At 35.4% G+C, this 19,675-nt stretch overlaps 3 protein-coding genes across 8 annotated transcripts; 2 read left to right on the forward strand and 1 right to left on the reverse strand.

The window, feature by feature from the left end:
* The first annotated feature begins 436 nt into the window (after nucleotides 1-436).
* On the forward strand, nucleotides 437-2,028 carry LOC144563428 (GATA transcription factor 15-like). Its single transcript, XM_078312904.1, has 2 exons — nucleotides 437-889; nucleotides 1,458-2,028. Exons 1-2 carry the CDS (start codon nucleotides 500-502, stop codon nucleotides 1,734-1,736), a joined length of 669 nt encoding a protein of 222 aa, XP_078169030.1. The 5' UTR covers nucleotides 437-499; the 3' UTR covers nucleotides 1,737-2,028.
* A 1,663-nt stretch (nucleotides 2,029-3,691) lies between these two features.
* LOC144562812 (sugar transporter ERD6-like 4) lies at nucleotides 3,692-9,320 on the reverse strand. Of its 4 annotated transcripts, none has more exons than XR_013514214.1 (18): nucleotides 9,144-9,319; nucleotides 8,557-8,928; nucleotides 8,388-8,477; nucleotides 8,208-8,267; nucleotides 7,935-8,000; nucleotides 7,783-7,848; nucleotides 7,281-7,356; nucleotides 7,065-7,129; nucleotides 6,697-6,789; nucleotides 6,348-6,428; nucleotides 6,145-6,229; nucleotides 5,801-5,847; nucleotides 5,475-5,545; nucleotides 5,301-5,360; nucleotides 5,156-5,221; nucleotides 5,014-5,073; nucleotides 4,540-4,654; nucleotides 3,692-4,079 (listed from the first exon to the last, which is right to left on the reverse strand). XR_013514214.1 is itself a non-coding variant. In XM_078312105.1 (18 exons), exons 2-18 carry the CDS (start codon nucleotides 8,881-8,883, stop codon nucleotides 3,967-3,969), a joined length of 1,533 nt encoding a protein of 510 aa, XP_078168231.1. In that variant the 5' UTR covers nucleotides 8,884-8,931; nucleotides 9,144-9,320; the 3' UTR covers nucleotides 3,692-3,966. The 4 variants fall into 4 exon arrangements, 3 of the variants coding, with proteins under 3 accessions (XP_078168231.1, XP_078168230.1, XP_078168232.1); XM_078312105.1 differs by having other exon boundaries at nucleotides 5,475-5,537; nucleotides 8,557-8,931; nucleotides 9,144-9,320; XM_078312104.1 differs by having other exon boundaries at nucleotides 5,475-5,537.
* A 3,200-nt stretch (nucleotides 9,321-12,520) lies between these two features.
* Nucleotides 12,521-19,675, forward strand: LOC144563189 (delta(14)-sterol reductase-like). Of its 3 annotated transcripts, none has more exons than XM_078312605.1 (14): nucleotides 12,569-12,721; nucleotides 12,802-12,919; nucleotides 13,239-13,309; nucleotides 13,564-13,620; nucleotides 13,918-14,009; nucleotides 14,251-14,298; nucleotides 15,002-15,122; nucleotides 15,216-15,262; nucleotides 15,455-15,536; nucleotides 15,710-15,786; nucleotides 15,932-16,051; nucleotides 17,438-17,512; nucleotides 17,611-17,763; nucleotides 19,535-19,675. In XM_078312605.1, coding segments are annotated over exons 1-14 (1,113 nt in total). In that variant the 5' UTR covers nucleotides 12,569-12,670; the 3' UTR covers nucleotides 19,536-19,675. The 3 variants fall into 3 exon arrangements, with proteins under 3 accessions (XP_078168730.1, XP_078168731.1, XP_078168732.1); XM_078312606.1 differs by lacking the exon at nucleotides 19,535-19,675 and adding an exon at nucleotides 17,937-18,000; XM_078312604.1 differs by lacking the exon at nucleotides 19,535-19,675 and having other exon boundaries at nucleotides 12,521-12,721; nucleotides 17,611-17,914.

A 19,675-nucleotide genomic window follows, 5' to 3' on the forward strand; every position in this document is an offset into this window, starting at 1 on the left:
ACCATTGAGTCAGAGCTATATATTTTGGATCGAACTTAATAGCCAGATCTTTTTATATTTGTTGAAAACGAGACAATCTTTCTATTTATTTATCTTATATAAATTAACATGTTTCTTTATTTACTCAACTAAATATTAAATTGGTTCATCATCTCTATTTTAAATTAGTTCACTATTCTCACTAATTTAAATTATCATCCAAAAAAGCAGTCCAACCCAAACAGGCGCACACCAATTAAACCCAACAAATTTAATAAACCCAAAATCTAAAAAGAAACAAAGAAACAAAGAAGCAAGCCCAGGATCTATCTCTCACTTCTCCAGTCCCTATGCACCTAGCTTTTCTTTACTGTCCCCTCACTTTCTCCCCTTATATATATACACACACACCCCATTTGATAACTTGTAACCGATTAAGCCAAATCAGTTAGTTGCTCATAACCAAACTATCATCATCATATTCATTTCTTTTTTCTTCTCTCTAACTCTAGCTAACAAAATGCTGCGCCATTGTGGAAACAACCATGGCACCTTCTTCTCTCTATTGTTCCCCTTATCTGGATCCAATAAGCATTCCACAAATAACACAAATTCTTATGATGATCCAACTGTTGACTGTACTCTCTCTCTTGGAACCCCATCAACCCGCCATGCCGAGACGACTACACGGAACAGGCCGCATGGTTCCCGGCAAAGCGGTGGATCGTGTGCATCGAGCGTATCTTGGGATGTTGTCTCAACTGAATCAAATGGTTATAATAATAAGCAGTTGAATAAGAGTTCAGGATCAAACCGGGAAGCCGATGGTTCAACCCGTATGACCCGTCGGTGCGCTAACTGTGACACGACATCTACACCTCTCTGGAGAAATGGACCAAGAGGCCCCAAGGTGTGTATGATTAAATGATTTTTAGTATTTAATTTATTAAATGTTTCTAACTAATACATGGTGTTATGTACATAAAGCATGCATGTGTTTAGTATTACTGGTACAGTTTATTATATTAAAGACTGGTACAGAAAGCATTGGAATTTGAGTAGGCAATAAAAGGAATCATCTGAAAAATAGTACCAATGCTTTATTGTTTAGCTTTATCTCTACATGCATCTTTGATATTAGCGCCTAAGAATATATTTGCTATGGTGCACTAATACCAACTTATTCTGATCAAGTGTAATAAATTAAGTGTTATTGCTAATTGCTCCTTAATTTCATCCCCGTACAATTTTTGTAGCAACCTTGGTTGTATTGATGACTAAAACAGGCTTATGTCAAGAAGTGTGTGTGTGTGTCTATATATATATATATATCATATCATATCATATCATGATTGCCCAAAGTAGAAAGTTATAACCATATACACGTTACTTAGACATGAATTTACAATGTTATATATGTTTCATTTTGCATAGGTAACATTTGCTCAAATTTTGATTGTTATTTTTCTCTCGTGCAGTCATTGTGTAATGCATGCGGCATCCGATACAAGAAGGAAGAAAGGCGTGCAGCCGCGGCAGCAGCAGTCTCTCCCGTACTAGATTGCACTTCCGGGTACGTCTCAGGGTACTCGTATCAAAGTTCACACCAACAGCAACAAAACTGGGGCTGCTATGCGTCTCCGGTCAGCAAAAACAACGGTTTCTCCTCATACGGAGACGATACATGGCGGCTGAACATCGTACAACCGCAACCGTTTCCCGTTATAGACCGTGGTGGCCTTTTTCAGTACAATTAGTGGAAAAAATGAATTAAATTGCCTTGTTTTAAGTTCAAAATTTAAATCTAGCTGACCTCGGTTTTGTAACAAAATGTAGCCTATAAAAGGATAGTTCTTGAAACTGTTTAATGCTGCTTTATTTAAAGAGAAAAGCTTTATAATTCAGGGATCTTTGACTAGCTTTAATTTGATCAGTGATACCTATGCTATTGAATTATTGATGGGAACCAGAAAATTAAAAAAAAATGTAAGCAGTAATATTTTTTTTCCAAATAAACCAGACATACTTGAATAAATTATGCTTAGAAAAGCTGCATACTTGCTTTTGCTAGCAAAAACTGTATATGACGTGTTGAGTTCTGAAATAGAAAAACTGAAACACAATAATTTGAAGTTGTCAATGTCATTCCGGTAGCAGCAACCCAAATTGATTATAAGTAAATGAAAAAAAAATTATAATTAAGCTGCACACCTTTGTTTGTAAACACTATGCCCCAAATTATGAATTTTTTTTTAGAAACTATAAATAAAAAAATATATTTTACCAAGCTCACTTGGTTGCTTTGGTTTATACAAAAACCATAAGAACTGAGATGCCATTTCGGTTTGAAGTATTTTTTATTTCGAACCGAAATACCATTTCGGTCCGAGCCGTTTTCGTAGATTTTGGAAAAAATGTTGTAAAACTTGTGAAAATATTTCGAACTGAATTGCCATTTCGGTTGTTCAAAAAAAAAAAGTTCGGACCGAAATGACATTTCAGTTCTTTTTTGTAAAAATAAATAAAAAATAAATTATGGTTTATAAAAAAAATTCCCAAGCTATCACCAATCAAACACAGCAGGAACCTCATTGTATGACTGGTGGTTACATCACAAGCTCAATTGACTGGATCTTTCATACCTCAGTTGGTCATTACTGGACCAATACCGGTCGAGCTGTAAACACCATATACCAGCCAAAAGTTCCAAAAAGTTCCAAACCAGAAGCAATCTCCATCTGGTAGGGTACCAATTTGGTCCAGCATGTATTGATATGAAATTTAAAAGCAAGCAATCTCCATCTGGTAGGGTACCAATTTGTTTCAGCATGTATTGATATGGAATTAAAAATCAAGCAATCTCCATCTGGTACAGTACCAATTTGTTCCAGCATGTGCTGATATGGAATTAAAAGCAAGCAATCTCCATCTGGTACGGTACCAATTTGGTACAGCATGTATTGATATGGAATTAAAAAGCAAACAATCTCCATCTGGTACGGTACCAAAATTGGTACAGCATGTATTGACATGGATTTAAAAAGCATATGGCAGCTGAACAAAAAAGCGTACATCTCAATATCTCATCATGCCCACAAACTACGACACACTGGCTCTGCTAAAGGATCGGTACAGACTGATTTTTTGTTTTTTAGAGAACCAACAATGAAAATTACACCTAAAAGTCTCAGAATCTTACAACATCACATGACAATTTGCACATGATTTATCAAATAAAACAATTATAGACATTCTTTTTTCTTTCAAAATTCTAGGGTAATTTTTCTTTTAAAAGCTCAAATGTTTTTCAAGGGCACTCAATTATCCCCATTGCATGCATGGTTTTCAATGAAGAGAAGGCAAATTACTGCAACTCAACTAAACTACAGTGGTCTAAACAAGCAATCCAAACAGAGATCCGAATAGGCTGAAATCCGAGATCAGTGAACAATAACTTTAAAATTCCTACAATCCGAATCCAGCCATCAAACTGTTTTGAGATGCGTGTAAAGAAAAACTAGCTGTTTCGAGATGCATTCTTGAAAAAAAAATTCGACGACTGGATTTGGATTGCAGGGATTTCAGAGTTACTGTTCACTGGTTTCGGAATTGCAGTGGATTTATTTTCCAAACAGACAGCAAGTTGCTGCTTTGCTAAGGCACGTTTTGTTCACATACTCAGACACTGCACCATAGGTTCTTCTCTAGGAGATATTACAAAAAATCAATTTTATCATTATTATCACATGTCTAGTTTTATTTACTCAGGCAAAAATGCCCCATAAATAAAATGGCAAATACATTTTAACTCTCGGACTTTACAAGAACAGAGAAGAAGAAAGAAGAAAGGCATGAAATACAAAAATCCTAGAGCCTATCAGGCTTATCAAATGTTTACTCCATTTAAAATATGATAATTTCTTTTTTAAATATGATTTTAACAGTTCTTTGCTTTCCTTCTAGTTTTTTGTTTCTTTTTTTAAACATCTATCGGAAGGACCACTGGATTTCTTCAAGAGTTCTTCCCTTGGTCTCTGGCACCCAAAGTACCACAAATACTAGCGAGAATACACTGACCACCATGTAGAATGTAAAGGTTCCTATGAAAAGAAAAAAAAATAACAAAATAATTTAAATTTAAGCTATACCTTCACAAAGCATGCTTCCTGTTAGCATATCAGTAGTTCTACCACAGGTGGGGGGCCATTTGGACACATCTCAAGTTTTGTCTATCAGGCAGTTCAGATAAGATCATTCGATCTTCAAGTTTATTGGAATTCACAAGGAATAAATCTGAAGTTGCAATTCAGGATTGGTAAGATCTGACCGGGAGTATGTCATTGCAAGCGTCAATAGGGTTTCGTTTTCATTGGATTTGGGTCAGGTCACATTCAGGTCATTAACTATAGATTCAAATTAACCTAAAAAAAATACTTTAGATTCAAGTTGGGTTAGCTTTGGGCAGGTCAGGTGGATTGTCGGGTTGGCTCAGGATACTGGCACTGCCAGATTGGAGTACAAAAACTTTTGTGTATGGTGTGTGCTGAGAGAGAGATGTACCTCCAGAACTCCAAGTGAGGAGTAAGTTAGCGGTCATGGTGATGATCCACGATGTCAGCCAGTTGGCAAGTGTAGCAACGCTTCCTGCAAGACTCTTTATGTTCACCGGTAGAATCTACAAAACAATTCGCCACAATAATAATAGCACCCAATTTTGTAAATTCATTATTTTCATGTCTACAAGAACTGAATGCTGAAAAATGGCTAACTCTACTTGAATTTTCTTGTTCCAAGATAAAACTATGCATTTATGTGACTTCAAGCACCTGAATCCAACTTATTCATTGTAACTAATTTTGAATTTACCGACCCGCTTATCAGTCTTTTAAAAGTCATTTATTCCGGTTGATGTCTGTCGGTGCTTAAGTCAGCATCAGCAAATGGCAATAATCACAAATAGATAACAATTATAATAATGTGTTTGTACTCAGAGAATCTGCAATCCTTGATTAAAAATTTTATATAAACAAGTACCTCAGACATTATAATCCATGGAATGGCTCCCATTCCAAGAGAAAATGAAATGACAAAGGCCTAAAAGAAGCATTTGAGAAAGGTCAGATATATACAGCAAGAAGAAGAATAGTTAAAAGTCCTAATTTTGGTTTAAACGTACCACAAGGCCACACAACGAAAGAACACTCATAATGTGGTATAGATTGGAGTCTTTTGAAAAAGCACCCTGTATTTAGAAGAGAAGTTAGACAAATTCCATTTAGTTTGAAACAAATAAGTTCTTTTACTAGTCCACAAAATATTACCTCCAGGAAAAATGCTGCAGCAACAAGTAGGAGACTGAGCGACATGCCGGTGGTTGAGATCTTAAATTAAGAATATCAAAAGTTCATAAACTTAGCTCGATTAAAAATAGAGGTATATTCTTATTTTCTAAGATTTTAAATTAGTATTGAAGCAAATCAGAGCATGGAAATTACAATGAGAAGAATTCTTCGGCCGGCTTTGTCAAGCAACCAGGTTGTAACTCCGGTGGCAACAACCTACAATACTACATATTTAATAAGAAATAGAGAGAACTAATGCCTCCTAATTTCATGTTTACAATTAAACCTGCAGGCTTCCTTTTTCTTTACAATAAAGCACTCTAAACTGCAAATGCATTGAATTAAACATAAAACCTAGGGTTCTCTCTCTCTTTTTACCCAATTAAGCCCCGAATAATAGTTGGTAAATGTAATAGTGATAAATTTATAAAAGGCGAAAGATTCAAGGATCTGTGTTGTTAACTCAAATAAAGTTATACCTGAATAGCACCAAGACCACTGGTAGCTAGGTCACTATCTGTCAGCCCTGTTTAAGATTAAAAAAAGGGAAAACTCAAAACAATATTTTTTTTGAGTAAGAGAACTCAAAACAATATTTGTAAAGCCAAAAAATCAAGGCATAATATGAACATTAATAAACACCTTACCACTTAGATTCAGTGCCAGATGTACTGTTCAGGTACTCTTACTTATCAGTAAAAATCCTCAATCTGATAAGGTTAACTCAGTTATTTGGTATCAGTGAATTCCCTCTGGTACTGGCACAGTGGCACTGAGTAAAGTTCCCATACAAAGTTAAACTTAGATCTAAGCATAAACATACCAGCTGTTGTAAATATGCTGCTTGCATAAAAGAGAACAGCATTGATTCCACTAAGCTGTTGAAGAACGAGAAGCCCAATACCCAACTGGAAATTACCCAAATAAAAAATAAGAATTGATGAGTGAATAGAAGAACGGCCTTCTAAAATTCGTGCAAAATGATATATGGGAGTAATCAATTATGCAAATTGAATGCAACTAAACTGAAAGAGGAACGGAGTATCTCTTCAGCTTGAGCTCAGCAAAGCGAATTGTGGTCCTTTTGCTTCTGGATTGCACTGCTCTCTGCATAAATAAATCAAATTAAATCAATGCGATTGTATTTTGATGACAGGTGATTAACAGGTCGGAAATATCCCAGAATAAGATAAACTTGATTTATAGTTTTCAAGATCGATGTAGGATTAAAGTCCCATTAACTGCTTATTGATGTCACTATAGTAACACCGGCCGGGTTCAATTCAGTAGCATTACTAGTGAAATTGCGATAGATGGCATCTATTTGAATTCCTCAACCCATAGTTCACTAAAATAGGAAATCATGAAAACTTGCCTTGATTTCATTCATTTCAGCAGTTATATCTGTTTCAAATCCCCTTAGAACTTGCAGTGACAATTCAGCATCCTCTAGCATTCCCATTTTTGCCTAGATAAATAAAGACAAGAACATACTTCATAAATACACCACAATAAAACACCATTCTTAAATATAATTTTCCAATGAATCCAGATAAATTTGACGGCATTTCAGAAATCAACATCGACCACAGATGCCTTTTACAATTTTGTTTTTCCTATAAATGTGGCATTTTGAATTTTTCTTTCAAATTTTTCCAAGTTGGCAGGTAAAGTCCAGTATTCCTATAAAGTAACCATATAACTTCTACTTCTGTTTCTTTAGCAGCATAGACTAGTTCTTACCAGCCACCTAGGAGACTCGGGAATGAAGAATAAGCCAGGAATAAGGATAGTACATGGTAGTATTCCTAAAATAAGAAAGAAGATTCTATTAATAAAAGCTTGAGAATGACAGAAAATTGTCTTCTTCTTTTTCTTTTCTTTTTTTTTTTTTTGGGGGGGGGGGAATTAAATATTGTAATAGAATAGTATAATAGAAGTTCTGTTAGGCTGATTTACCTATTACAGCAAGCACTCTCCAAGGTACAAACATGCCCAGTACATATACAAGTAAGATGCCAATTGTGACAGACAACTAAGCACCCAAGAAAAAAAAAATGAATAAGACTTAGAATATTCAACAAAAATAAACAAAAAATTTCATTATGACATGATGTGTATGGCCCAGCAAAATAACAGATCTAGCATACCTCAATAAAACATGGAGATAAGATCACATACACTTTCCTTTCTGTTTCTTGAAATATACCAAAACTAGTAACTTTTGTTATTCATTTAAGGCGAAAAAAAATACATCATGAAGAGTATTTTTGGGGTCTTTTTCAAGGAAGTCAGGCCAAGGGAGGCATAAATGAAACTTTTATTAGGGCACATGCCATGTTTCCAATATGTTGTAAGGGTAACTGTAGTACTCACCCTTTTGCAAGTTATATTAAAAGAAGCCCCAAAAAGTAAATATTCAATCTAAAAAAAACTAATGGGAATATGGTTGCAAAAGTACCTGATTGACAGAGCCAAGAGCCCCTCTCATGTTCTGGGGTGAAATTTCAGCTATGTAAACAGGAACCTAGATCATACGAGGACAAAAATACATAAATCAAACTGGATGAAATACTCAACAAAACAAATAATTCAGAAAAAGAGATTTCTAACCGTGTACGAGATTACACCTACACCAAATCCTTCCAAAAGCCTCCCCATAAACAAAAAGGAAGAGTCCTGTTCAATACAACAAGCAATATTAAGTTAACTAACAATATAAAAAACATCATTGTTTTGAAAGAATCTGAATCCATGGTATTAAGAGTTAAATTATTATTAGATAAAACTATGGTGTTTATGTTAACAATTGAAAACCATCCCCCGTTAATTGTAGATTTTTCTTTGGTACATAAATAAGGACATTAAACAATAGTATTGACTAACCTTAGCGAAGGATATAGCAAGCCAGCCAATAATGTTAGGAATGGATGCAATCATCAAAGACTGTGCAACCAGGGAAAAAAAATGAATTAAACTCAGAGCGCAAAAATTGGATAGAACTCTGTAAGTTATGGTTAATTTTTTTTTTTTTTTTATAGAAACACAACATAATATGAGGCCTACCCCTTTTCGGCCGATATACTCGGAAATTTGCCCACTTGCTATCGCCCCAACCATTGCACCGACATTAGATAAGGATCCGAAAACGGAGAACTACCAAATAGTAAGTAACCAAAAATCAATCACTGCATTCATTTGAAAACAAGAGTATGTGTGAAGTGAGAGACACTACCTCTGAAATGGAGAGGCCAAGATCAGCTATGATACCAGACTGGGTTGGGGAGGAGTACCCTCCAGTGAAGCCGAACTGGATGGGTCCCAATGCAACAATCATGGTGCAGAGAAAAGCCGAGATGGCCGTTTCTTTTAGAACTGCCCCTGATGACATCATCATCATCTTGTCCATAAGGCTTGACTGTCGTGACCCCATTATGCCGGACCCACCAGCGCCGCCCCCACCCATCCTGTACCAGCTTCCTGTGTGCAGGAACGGCTTCTTGAGGTCGGCCGTAGAAGACGAGCGGCCATCATCGCTGCCGCTCTCCTCTCTAAAGCTCATTCTTTCTCACAAACGTTTCTGCTCTCTGATTTGGTTTACCTAGATCTGCTATTGATTTCAAGTAATAAACTTTCAGCCCAAATGATGATTCACAGAGCCCCAGGCTCTGAGCAAACTGTTCCCTTCAGTGAGAGAAATATACCTTACTGATAGTACGATTACTGTATCGGGTTGCCACAGAAATTACATTCTTTTTTGACGAAATGGTAGGTTATTTGATTGAGAAAGTATTTAAAATGGTAATTTAGGGAGAGAAGTACCTTAATGGAGCTTGAATTCGTGGTTCGACGACCTGAAATTGGTTGCGATTTTGTCAGAGACTCGGATGTGTGATCAGTTTGTGTGTGGAGAAAATTAGAAGGAGAGAAGAGGGGAAGAGAGACGGGAAGGAGAGAACATTAGATGAAGACGAAGAAGAGGAGGTGTCAATCAAATCACATTCACATCCTCTACAGTACTGCACAAGGAAATCTTTTACAATTAATGGATCTGAACCATTCTTTTTAAATTAACACGAATCTCAGAGCACAATAATACTTCCCCCACGCTAGCCCGTATCTCAAAGCAATGAAATTTAATCTCAAACCGTAAAGTGAGGCCAATCCTCTACAGTATTGAAGAGAAATTGAATCCATCAAATCTGGCCGGAGTTAGAGCAACGATGGGACCCACAAGAAATGATGAGCTGGACACGAGATAAACGATTTATGTTTTTATATTTCTCTGCGGCCTGATCCTTCTCTAACTCTGTGTTTTCAAACTGACAGAAGGACCCCACATCAGTTATCTGACATACTCAGTAAGTTACCACAAGTAACCAATCAGGAAGAAGGGTTCATAGGAACAAGACTTATCCCAATCCACAGATCAACTATGATTTTTTTTTTTGAAGTGAGATCAACTATGATTTGGTAGGTACAAGCGTAAGAACCACTGCGAAGAACCGCAAACGCTGATGATGGGCCAGGGATGTCAGAGACACATAATTGAGGTGTGACTCGGAAGTTACTGCGATCGGTTCCGTAATCAGTGTTATAGGGGTAAAGATTTTAACAGAGTAATTTTGGCTTCATGCAGCGCAAGAACCCTTGTTGATTTTATAGCCTGTGCGCTGCATGAAGCAAAAAATAATCTGTTAAAATCTTTACCCTTCTGTAGAGTGTAGCCTAAACTAGGACATTTGGACTTTGGAGTCAATTTATAGAACAATTTTAATTAAAATGTATGCCATTTTTTAACGGACAATTCGAATTCAAATTCCCTTTTTTGAGTTAATTACTGTAACACGTCATCTGAAAGTAATGATTGAGATGCTTGAATTTATGGTAAGATAAGGTATTAATTATTGAAGATTATAATCATGACTTCACAAAAGAATAGGGATGGATTCAGAATTTGTCCATTCAACCAGGATAAAATAATTAGTAATTCAATTGAGAAAAAATATTTAATTAGTGATCAAAGATGAATTTGCAGATGTTTCGTTTCTTCATTTACTTAATTATACTCACCGATCAGGACACGTGGATAATTTATTTTTGAGTGAGTCTATGGTACTATGCATATCACGGGTTGTTACCGTGCTACGGCTCTATATTCGAGTTTTCAAATCCTAACGGTCGATCCGAACCGTTCATCTTGTTCTCCATATTAATATGTGTTTGGAGACCAAATTTTACATTTTTTGAAAATTTTTTACTATATTTTTAGATATTTAGAAAATCACTTGATCTGAAAATTCTGAACCATCCAAAAACAGTGATTTTCAATAAATCTAAAAAAATAGTAAAAAAATTTCAAAAAATGTAAAATTTGGTCTCCAAACACATATTAATATGGAGAACAAGATGAACGGTTCGGATCGACCGTTAGGATTTGAAAACTTGAATATAGAGCCGTAGCACGGTAACAAATCGTAATATGCATAGTACCATAGACTCACTCTTTATTTTTAATTAAAATACCTTGAATAAAGTAGGAATTAATGGATATTTTGACAACGTCAAAATTCATCAAAATTTAAATCAAATTTATAGATTTAATCCTTTATTATTTTAACATATTATGCGTTAAACAAGAAATTCTAATTACCAATTATAATTCTAAACCCGATTAGCTAATTGCTTGTAATTTATGCTCAAGCTATTTATCTAAAAAAAGATTAAGAGAGAGAGAGAGAGCACAAACCAAATTGTAACCAGATCCAGGACCAATAACTAGAGATAGATTAGTAGGCTTGCTAACAGCTGAACCAATGAAAAAACCAACCAAGTCAGCCTGAAAAGTAAAAAGAACCGAGTTTGGTTAACTAAAGCAAAACTAAAATAAACTTGCTCCATAAGTGAACTGAAGATGTAATAATGACAAGTATCAAGGATAAAAACTGTAATTACCCTATCACCCCAGCAAACGGACTTTTTGCTCTTGCCAGAGACTCGCACCAGACCAGACCGAACATGCCCATTTCCTTTGGAAGCTTCTGGATTCTCTTCAACATTACTTGACCATTTACTTTGATCCATACCTTCCATAGCTAGCTGCTCTTCATTGCGTTTATTAAAGGCTTCTGGTTCCTCTATCTCCCCTTCGACATCTTTTCACCATTTACTTTGATTGAGGTCTCTCACACATACTCGCTGTTCAGCAGCATCTTGTGTTGGAAGCACCGTATCATTTTTCATGTTAATGCTAACCTGTTTAAAGAAAATAAAATAAAAGACTAATTAACCAAGTTAAAAGAAATAATTGTTTTATTTAATCAAGGGTAACCTAACAAAGGATACTAGCTGATAGCCTGATACTGACATTCCCAGAAAATTTAGATTGTTTTGTTGATAGGTTAATTAGGTAAAAGATAGGGCCTAGCAAATAGTAAGTAGGTTGTAATGATATTATTTCAGTTTCTTTAATGGAACGGGCTTGATGCATTTTTTTCCAGAAAAAAAAAAAAAAGTTTCACTTGAACAAGCAAATCAACATTCCAATTAGAGGAGGGTTTTATTGTAAATTTATAATAACTAAAGTTTCTACAGGAAATTAAAAAATGTAAGTTACCTCTCGAATAGCTTTCTCTTCCAGATCATCTCCATGAAACAATGACTGAAAATGAAACAAAATAAAAGGAAATCTTAGCTGGTAGACCAAACCATGCTTAGTTTTATAATTACATAAACTCGGCAGCCAGACTTTTATATATGATACCACCCCAGTTCCCTCCAAAATGTAACAAAGAAAAATAAGAAACAAACAGTCAAGAACATAAAACAACTGAAAAAAAAACAGAGAGAGAGGAGACAAAAATAACATTCAACGAAATATGTACCTTAATATCCAATTGGAGGTAAAGCCAGTGTGGGGCCTGTTCCCAGTCATCTGCCATCTTTTTTATGTCATCCAATGTGAACCCATGCAAGTTTCTTGTAAGGAGCTTCCAGCAAGTAGACCTCAACGCATTAAATTTATTTGCTTAGTCTGGTCTGATAATTTCTGACCAATTTTGTACTGATATTATTGGAATTATCGGAACCCTGCAACTTGCCACTGCAAAGAAAACATCTCCAGTCTAACAATTTACTGCAAAGGTGCTGTAATTAGCTTTGTGAAATAAAAATACAAGGGTAACCCAAACCAACCAAAAGACAAGGAGAAATAAAAATAAAAAATTAAACAAACAACTCCTCCTAAATCCTAATCCCTAATTCCTAGCCAGCTCACTCACGGGAGTCACGATCACGATCGATCTACGCGCAGATCAGCTAACCCTAGGAAGCTGTAGAGCATCAGAGAAATGGAGTTGGACAATGATGCGCTTGCTTCCTTGGTGCCCTCTCTCAGCTCAGTAAGCGCTACGAAACATCATTTCTTCTAATCTCCCTGCCCTGAATTAGGCGTATGATGTTAAGAGAATGAGTCATACAGGTTGTTGTGTTGGCTTCCTACTTGGGTTATCTAGCCATTGCTGGGTTGGTGCTTCCAGGCAAGCTCGTGCCAGGTGCTGTACTTTCTGATGCCTCTCGCCTCCATTACCGTTGCAACGGTCCGTTTCACTCTCTCTCTCTCTCTCTCTCTCTCTCTTTTATGATTTCTAGATGAGTAGATATTTTCAAAATGTAGGAGTAGGACTGTCCCTTTCCTTGGCCGTGTAATTTTTTGGTCAAATGATTATGAAACTGGTGCTATTGTGAATAAATTAAGTCCAAAAGAAACTCAAATTGTTGTTTGTGTATAAATTAAGTCCAAAACCAACCCAGTATATTAAGCAGTCATCTATTTGCTGGATTTCAGTTCTCGCCTCCATCTCAAATTGATGAGATTGATTTCTCTAAAATTCTCCACATGGGTTGGTTAATTTATAGGTTTGCTTTCTCTTGCTTTACTGCTGATGCTTACTGGAGCTGGAGTTTACCTGGAATGGATATCTCCTACAGTTAAGTTTTTATTCCTATCAGCATTATCATGTTAGCCATTATATTCTTGTGCTACTTGCAATTTTCTAATATGGTATGTGCATTGATATTTTGAGCATAAGTAGGGCTCTAAGCATATTGTATTCAAACACGCAGAAAAGAAAAATATGAAAGGGGCCTCTGAGCTCTACTAATTGTGGCTAAGTGGCAGTTTATTTGTGACTGTGTAAACATTGTTGTGTTGGTCAATTTGAAAGTTATTATGTAATTGTAGGTCGTAGCTGACAAGGGAATTGAGCTGCTATCAGCAACACTTATATTCAGCCTACTTGTAAGTTTTAATTTCTTTTTCCAATTTAATAGATTGGGTTGTGACAAGGCTACCTCCTGCTATTGATTTAATTAAATCACAATACTAGCTTAGGTGACCAAAGTTGGTAATTCTCCAAATTCCCATAACGCTGAAAGTTGTAACAATGGTATAAAATTATGTGCAATATTACCAACAAAGTTCTTTTCTGTGAAGAGACATTGTAAAATATATATATTTATTTATCTGGTCGTTTTTTTTTCCGAAATTTGCACTGTTCAATACCTTACAATGAATTTTTTTTTATGTTATTGTGAGGTTTCTGTGACACTTTACATTGCCGGTACAAAGTCACATAATAGAAGTGCATCTTTGAAGCCACATGTCACCGGAAATTTCATAAATGACTGGTATGCACTTCATACCGAAATTTTCTCTGTTTTTTAGTAAAAGCCTGTGTGCTATACCTAGCGTAGAGCACCCGAATTGACTGTTATTGGTGGAAATGCATAATCAGTGGGAGACTTCATAATGGAATCCTCCTTCGGTTACATTTAACTCGCAATTGTGTAACGTATCATCTGACCTTCAATTTCACACCTATTAGACACAAATTGGATAAAATGATGAATTAGTTTGTTTGTATCGCAGGTGGTTTGGGATCCAGCTCAATCCCCACTTCATGGGAGTTGACCTCAAGTACATTGATTCTTTCTTCTCTTTGTACAATTTTTGTGGTTACCATGAACTGTAGTGTAACTTCACTATGTTCCCAATCAACCTACTTTTATTTTCTTCTCCATTTCTGAGATAATCATTTCAAATATAAAAAAGTTCTCATGAAGGTGGGCAGACAGTTGTAATAACCCGATTTGGTTTATGGTAGCTTGTGGATTAAGAGTGAAGCTTTTATGAGCTTGTTCTCATCAAAGGTGTCTGTGAGTTTAACTAAAACCGTCAAATCAGTTTTAAATGATGAATTTGAACATTGATCTTGGTCTACTTGTGACAAGATAATATTTTTGTTCCAAATTTCCATTTCTCAAACTCGTTTTGTACAAGATCAAGTGTAGTTGTTGAAAAATAAATGCACCATTTTTTTCAATCTCTTAATCTTATACAAATGAGAATTTACGCTGCACACGTCATGGCTTTTCAAGAAGATCAAAGATTTTGTCGTTTAAGTTATTCTTTTCAAGTGTAGTCGTTAAAGTAGGTCACCCGATCTTTTAAGTTATTCTTACAAACCTTCTTGGTGAGCTTTCGCTCATACTAGCTTTACTCATTTGTTAAATCCATATGCTTATATGAGTTGGGCTGTGTAAAACCTGTACCGAATTTATTTATATTCTGTTTGTTAGTTTGCTCATTTCATTTGATTTTACTTTATGTTGTTGTATAGGTTCTTCTTTGTTAGAGCAGGAATGATGGAATGGTTGTTCATAAACCTTTCTATACTGTCAAAGAGCTATCTTGCTGGGACTGCAAATCTTTCAGTTTTTCTCTATCAGCTATTTTGTGCGGTAATAAACTATCACTTTCCTAAAATAAGACATACTGTTGTATTTATCTGTGCACTTAGTTTTCTTCTATTTTTTTTAAATTTTTGTGTGTAGCTCTATGTGATAGACTACTTCTATCATGAAGAATTCATGACCTCCACGTAAGCCTACCTTATCTTTTTAGTATTTCAGAATATTCTATTTTATTCATACTATACACTTGCTAGACTACTTGTCCAATTCTTGGCTGATTTGGATTATTTAAAATATTGATATTTTTGTTGCGATCCTTCTTTTTCCTGGCAAATAATTTTTTTTGTAATCATTGTATTTTCTCTTGTTCAATTTCGTAGATGGGATATTATTGCTGAAAGATTGGGCTTTATGCTGGTTTTTGGCGATCTAGTTTTCATCCCCTTCACCTTTAGTATACAAGTTTGTCCTTGCTAGCTTAATTTTTTCTCTTTTCAAATAATCACATTTAATATTTCTCTTTTGAGCTATGATTGAGCGGATTAATTTCAATGTTTATTAGTGTGCATTGATAATATTATTCAGTATATTTTATATGTTTATTTATCTATTTCTTCTTATGTTGTTTCCAAAAGGGTTGGTGGCTTCTGAAAAATCAAGTGGAGCTGCCCCTATTTATTATTGTTATCAATTGTGTCATCTTCATCACTGGGTATTTTGTTTGCTGTCTGGACCACATTGATAAATCACACAATTTTCATAATTTTTCATGATTTAAATTACCAAATAAGTGAACGCAACTATGAGATCAGTTAATTATCATAACTGATTGTTTGTTTCTTTTACTGTGTGCACAGGTACCTGGTATTTAGAGGAGCAAATAAACAAAAACACATATTCAAAAAGAACCCTAAGGCTCTCATTTGGGGCAAACCGCCCAAATTGGTTGGTGGAAAGTTGCTTGCTTCTGGCTACTGGTATGCTGTTTGACTTGATCATAATTTTTATTTGTGAAATATTATGTTGCCTTTCCTAATAGAACAAAACACATCTCAACTGCACTTAAATTATATTTGCACTCTGTACCTTTTTCCTAGCAATGCTTATTCATTAGTTCCAAATCTAAAAGTCCTAATCCTCCCTGATTTGTGATTCTACATACAATATTCCGTCTCATTGAAGCATATTTTTTTCTTTACTGTATCACCATCATACCGCAAGAGCATCTTAACTTGTCTATTCTCCTTACTTTAGTTGATAGATAACCATTGGCTGATAAAGATGAGTTAAGCAAAATAATTGTACCACCTAATGAAATTAACTTACCCTTCCAATCTTGCAATTTACACTCAATTTTTACAATAAGAACCCCAGCATTCATCATAGCTAAGTTTTCACTATAAGGAAACACCTAAATATTCAATATGTAAATTTACTATTTTACCACCTATAATGTTTGCAAGAATAATTCTTCTGAAATGTTTAAACTAATCATCTCACTCGGTGCAAAACATTTTCCGAGTCCATTCAATTTTGTAAAACAATAGCAATATGTTTAGAGCCTCTGTCATGAGCATCAGTTTGAACAAACAATAAAATATCATCTGCAAGATATAAATTAAGAATACCATTTGAAGCATGATAATAGAAGGGGAGGGTGTGTGTGTGTGTGTGTGGCGGGGGGGGGGGGGGGCGTGAAAATTTATTCTTTCCTTTCTTATTATAAATTTGTGGAGCATGTAAAATTCAATGTGTACCCCCTCTTTGCCTGTTGAGAACATCCCAAGTTATCCATCTTGCATAGCCTATAAATTTGTGGAGCATGTAAAATTCAATTTGTATCCTTCCCCTCCTCTTCACCTTTTGCAGAGCACAACCTAAGATATCCTCTTTGCATAGCATTTTTCAAATTTTAGTTAATACATCAACAACCAAGTCAAAAGGAAAGGAGGACAAGGGATCCCTTGCCTTAATTTTCTTTTACAAGAGACTCTCCTAAGACACCATTAAAATTAATAGTATTGGCTTTATCCAGTTGATCCACATATCACCATTCCCTCTATCCCTTAACTCTATGAGAAAATACCAATTTTCTCTATCAAAAGTTTTTTCAAGGTCTAGTTTTGCCACCACATGCTTTAAGTGCCAAAATCACCAAACTCATTTTTTCAATTAATATTTCAAAATCTGCAACTCCAGCAATAGATCAGAACTATTGATATTGTTCTACATCAAGATGGATGCATACGCATACAACATTTTAAATTTTTTGTGACCATTTTGCCAAAGATACCTTATAATCTGAATTCACAACATGTCATGATAAAAAAAATATTTTTATTTTTTATTTTTTTCTGCGACAGGGGGATTGCAAGGCACTGTAACTACCTTGGTGATTTGATGCTAGCACTATCATTCAGTTTGCCATGTGGAGCAAGGTTAGGATATGCATTTTAATTTTTCATATGTCATGTTGTTGTCGTGCTAAGAAAATTACTTTTTGATTTGACTTTTATTTCTCATTATCTATTTACAGCTCCGTGATACCATATTTCTACCCAATATATCTTTTTATTCTTCTTATATCGAGGGAGAGGAGAGATGAAGCAAGGTGCTCGCAGAAATACAAAGAAATCTGGGCCGAATATTGCAAACTTGTCCCTTGGAGAATATTTCCTTATGTTTATTAGTAATATTCCTCTCTTTCTTCCTTATTTGAATTATCTAGGGCTAGGCGGATTACTTTTCTAGCAAAGGCCCAAGCTTTTCCAAGATTCGTTGGGGACAAGTTTTTCACTGGTTCTAGACACTGAATAATTTTCAACATTTGTATTACATTCAATGTGAGGTTATATTATGTAGGTACAGGAAAGATTATAGGGACGAAACACCAACCGGACCCAATTAACCATACTGGTTGATTTTTCAGTCGTCCGACTCAAAACCAACCTGACCTGACCTGACCTTGGGCTACTTGAAATTCCAAAAATAAGACAGATTGTAGATAAACCCGAACTAACTGAAGAAACAAAACTGAACATACGCACAAAGCATGACCCCAAAAAATGGTGAGTAGGGGTGTTTATCGGGTCCGGTTTAATTGGTTTTAAACCAAAAGAGTTAGGATTAAACAGTTCGGTTTTGCCGGTTAAATGGATCGGTTTGATTTATTTTTTTAAACCAGTTTAATTGTTTGGTTCGGTTCATTTTATAAATTATTAAAATTATATTGAATCGAAAAAAAATTGGAGCATAATTATTTGGAGCCAATAAAAAAGTAATTATGAATTTTTTCTTTCTTCTTAAGTATGAAAATTACTAAATCTTAATTCCATTCTGTATCTTGAAATAAATAATTCTTTTGAGCATATAAAAATTTCAAAAATTTAACAAAAACTGTTTATTTTTTGTATTAATCTTCTTATTTATGTGTTCAATTGAACAAACCAAAATTTAGTTCGGTTTGTTTATTTCGATTGTAGTTTTGAAAACTGAATAAAATTTTAGTTTGTTTATTTTATTTCAGTTTTAGGTTTTAACCGAACAGATAAACACCTTACCCATTGTTGAGGTCCTTATCCAGACAACTGAAGACATGAAATCAACTTTAAACCCATTTCTTTTTTTGGTTCTTACATGGCCCGTAGGCCTACAAAATTTCCTCCAAATTAAACACTGGCTCACTGAGGCCTCTCTTTTCCCAACCGTATATCCTACCCTGTTTTGGTAACCTATGAGCAATTCCCAGATTTGGGTGCTCTCTTCCACAATGATTAGCAGAAATGCTGTGTTGGTAGTGCTTCTGTATGTTCCATGCCTTCCATATTTGTTGGAATGATCTCCAGTCCGTGATCAATGGCTGATTACTTGCCAAAGCTAACACTATTTCTTTTGAGTCCGAGAATACAACACCTTCACCATTTGCCCATCTATCAGTACCTGATAACCTTCTAGCAGGGTCTTAGCTTCAGCTTGGGCTGGGTTGACTGCTTGGATGGCTTTTGAAATCCAGTAAACAACCTTTTCTTTATGTAGAAGATATACTCCTATCCCTGCTATCCCTCCATCAGTCCATGAACCATCAACAAAACATGAGTATGTATGCAATTCTTGCCTTAGTGTATTAGATATCTCTTCTCCCACTCTCAGCTGTCTGGTTGGCATCATTTGGGCTGTCAGAATTCTAATCTGACATGATTCTCTCTCCTTTTTAAAGAATGCCTGACATGTCTCTATTGATTGCCTATTGCCTCCAAGTACTGCTTCATTTCGCATTCTCCATGTCGCCCATGCCATGCAAACAAAATCACAGAATTCTGATTCTGACGACCTGTCTGCCATAGTCGCAACTGTCTCTTTGAAACTTCCGTTTAGGTGTTAAGTTCTTAAATGCAATGCTGATACCAACCATGCCTTTTTTGCAAACTCACAATGAAATAAGGTATGCATAATTGTTTCAGGGACTAATTGGCAAAGTGGACATAGAGGGGAAAGAGTCCTGATTCTATACGAAAGAATGGCCCTTACTGGTAAAGCCCCCTTGATGCATCTCCAGACGAAAATTTTAAGTTTTGGTGTCAACCGTGCATCCTTCCAGAGCC

This window comes from Carex rostrata, chromosome 12, assembly GCF_964058835.1.
Source record: "Carex rostrata chromosome 12, lpCarRost1.2, whole genome shotgun sequence".
Lineage (NCBI taxonomy): Eukaryota > Viridiplantae > Streptophyta > Magnoliopsida > Poales > Cyperaceae > Carex > Carex rostrata.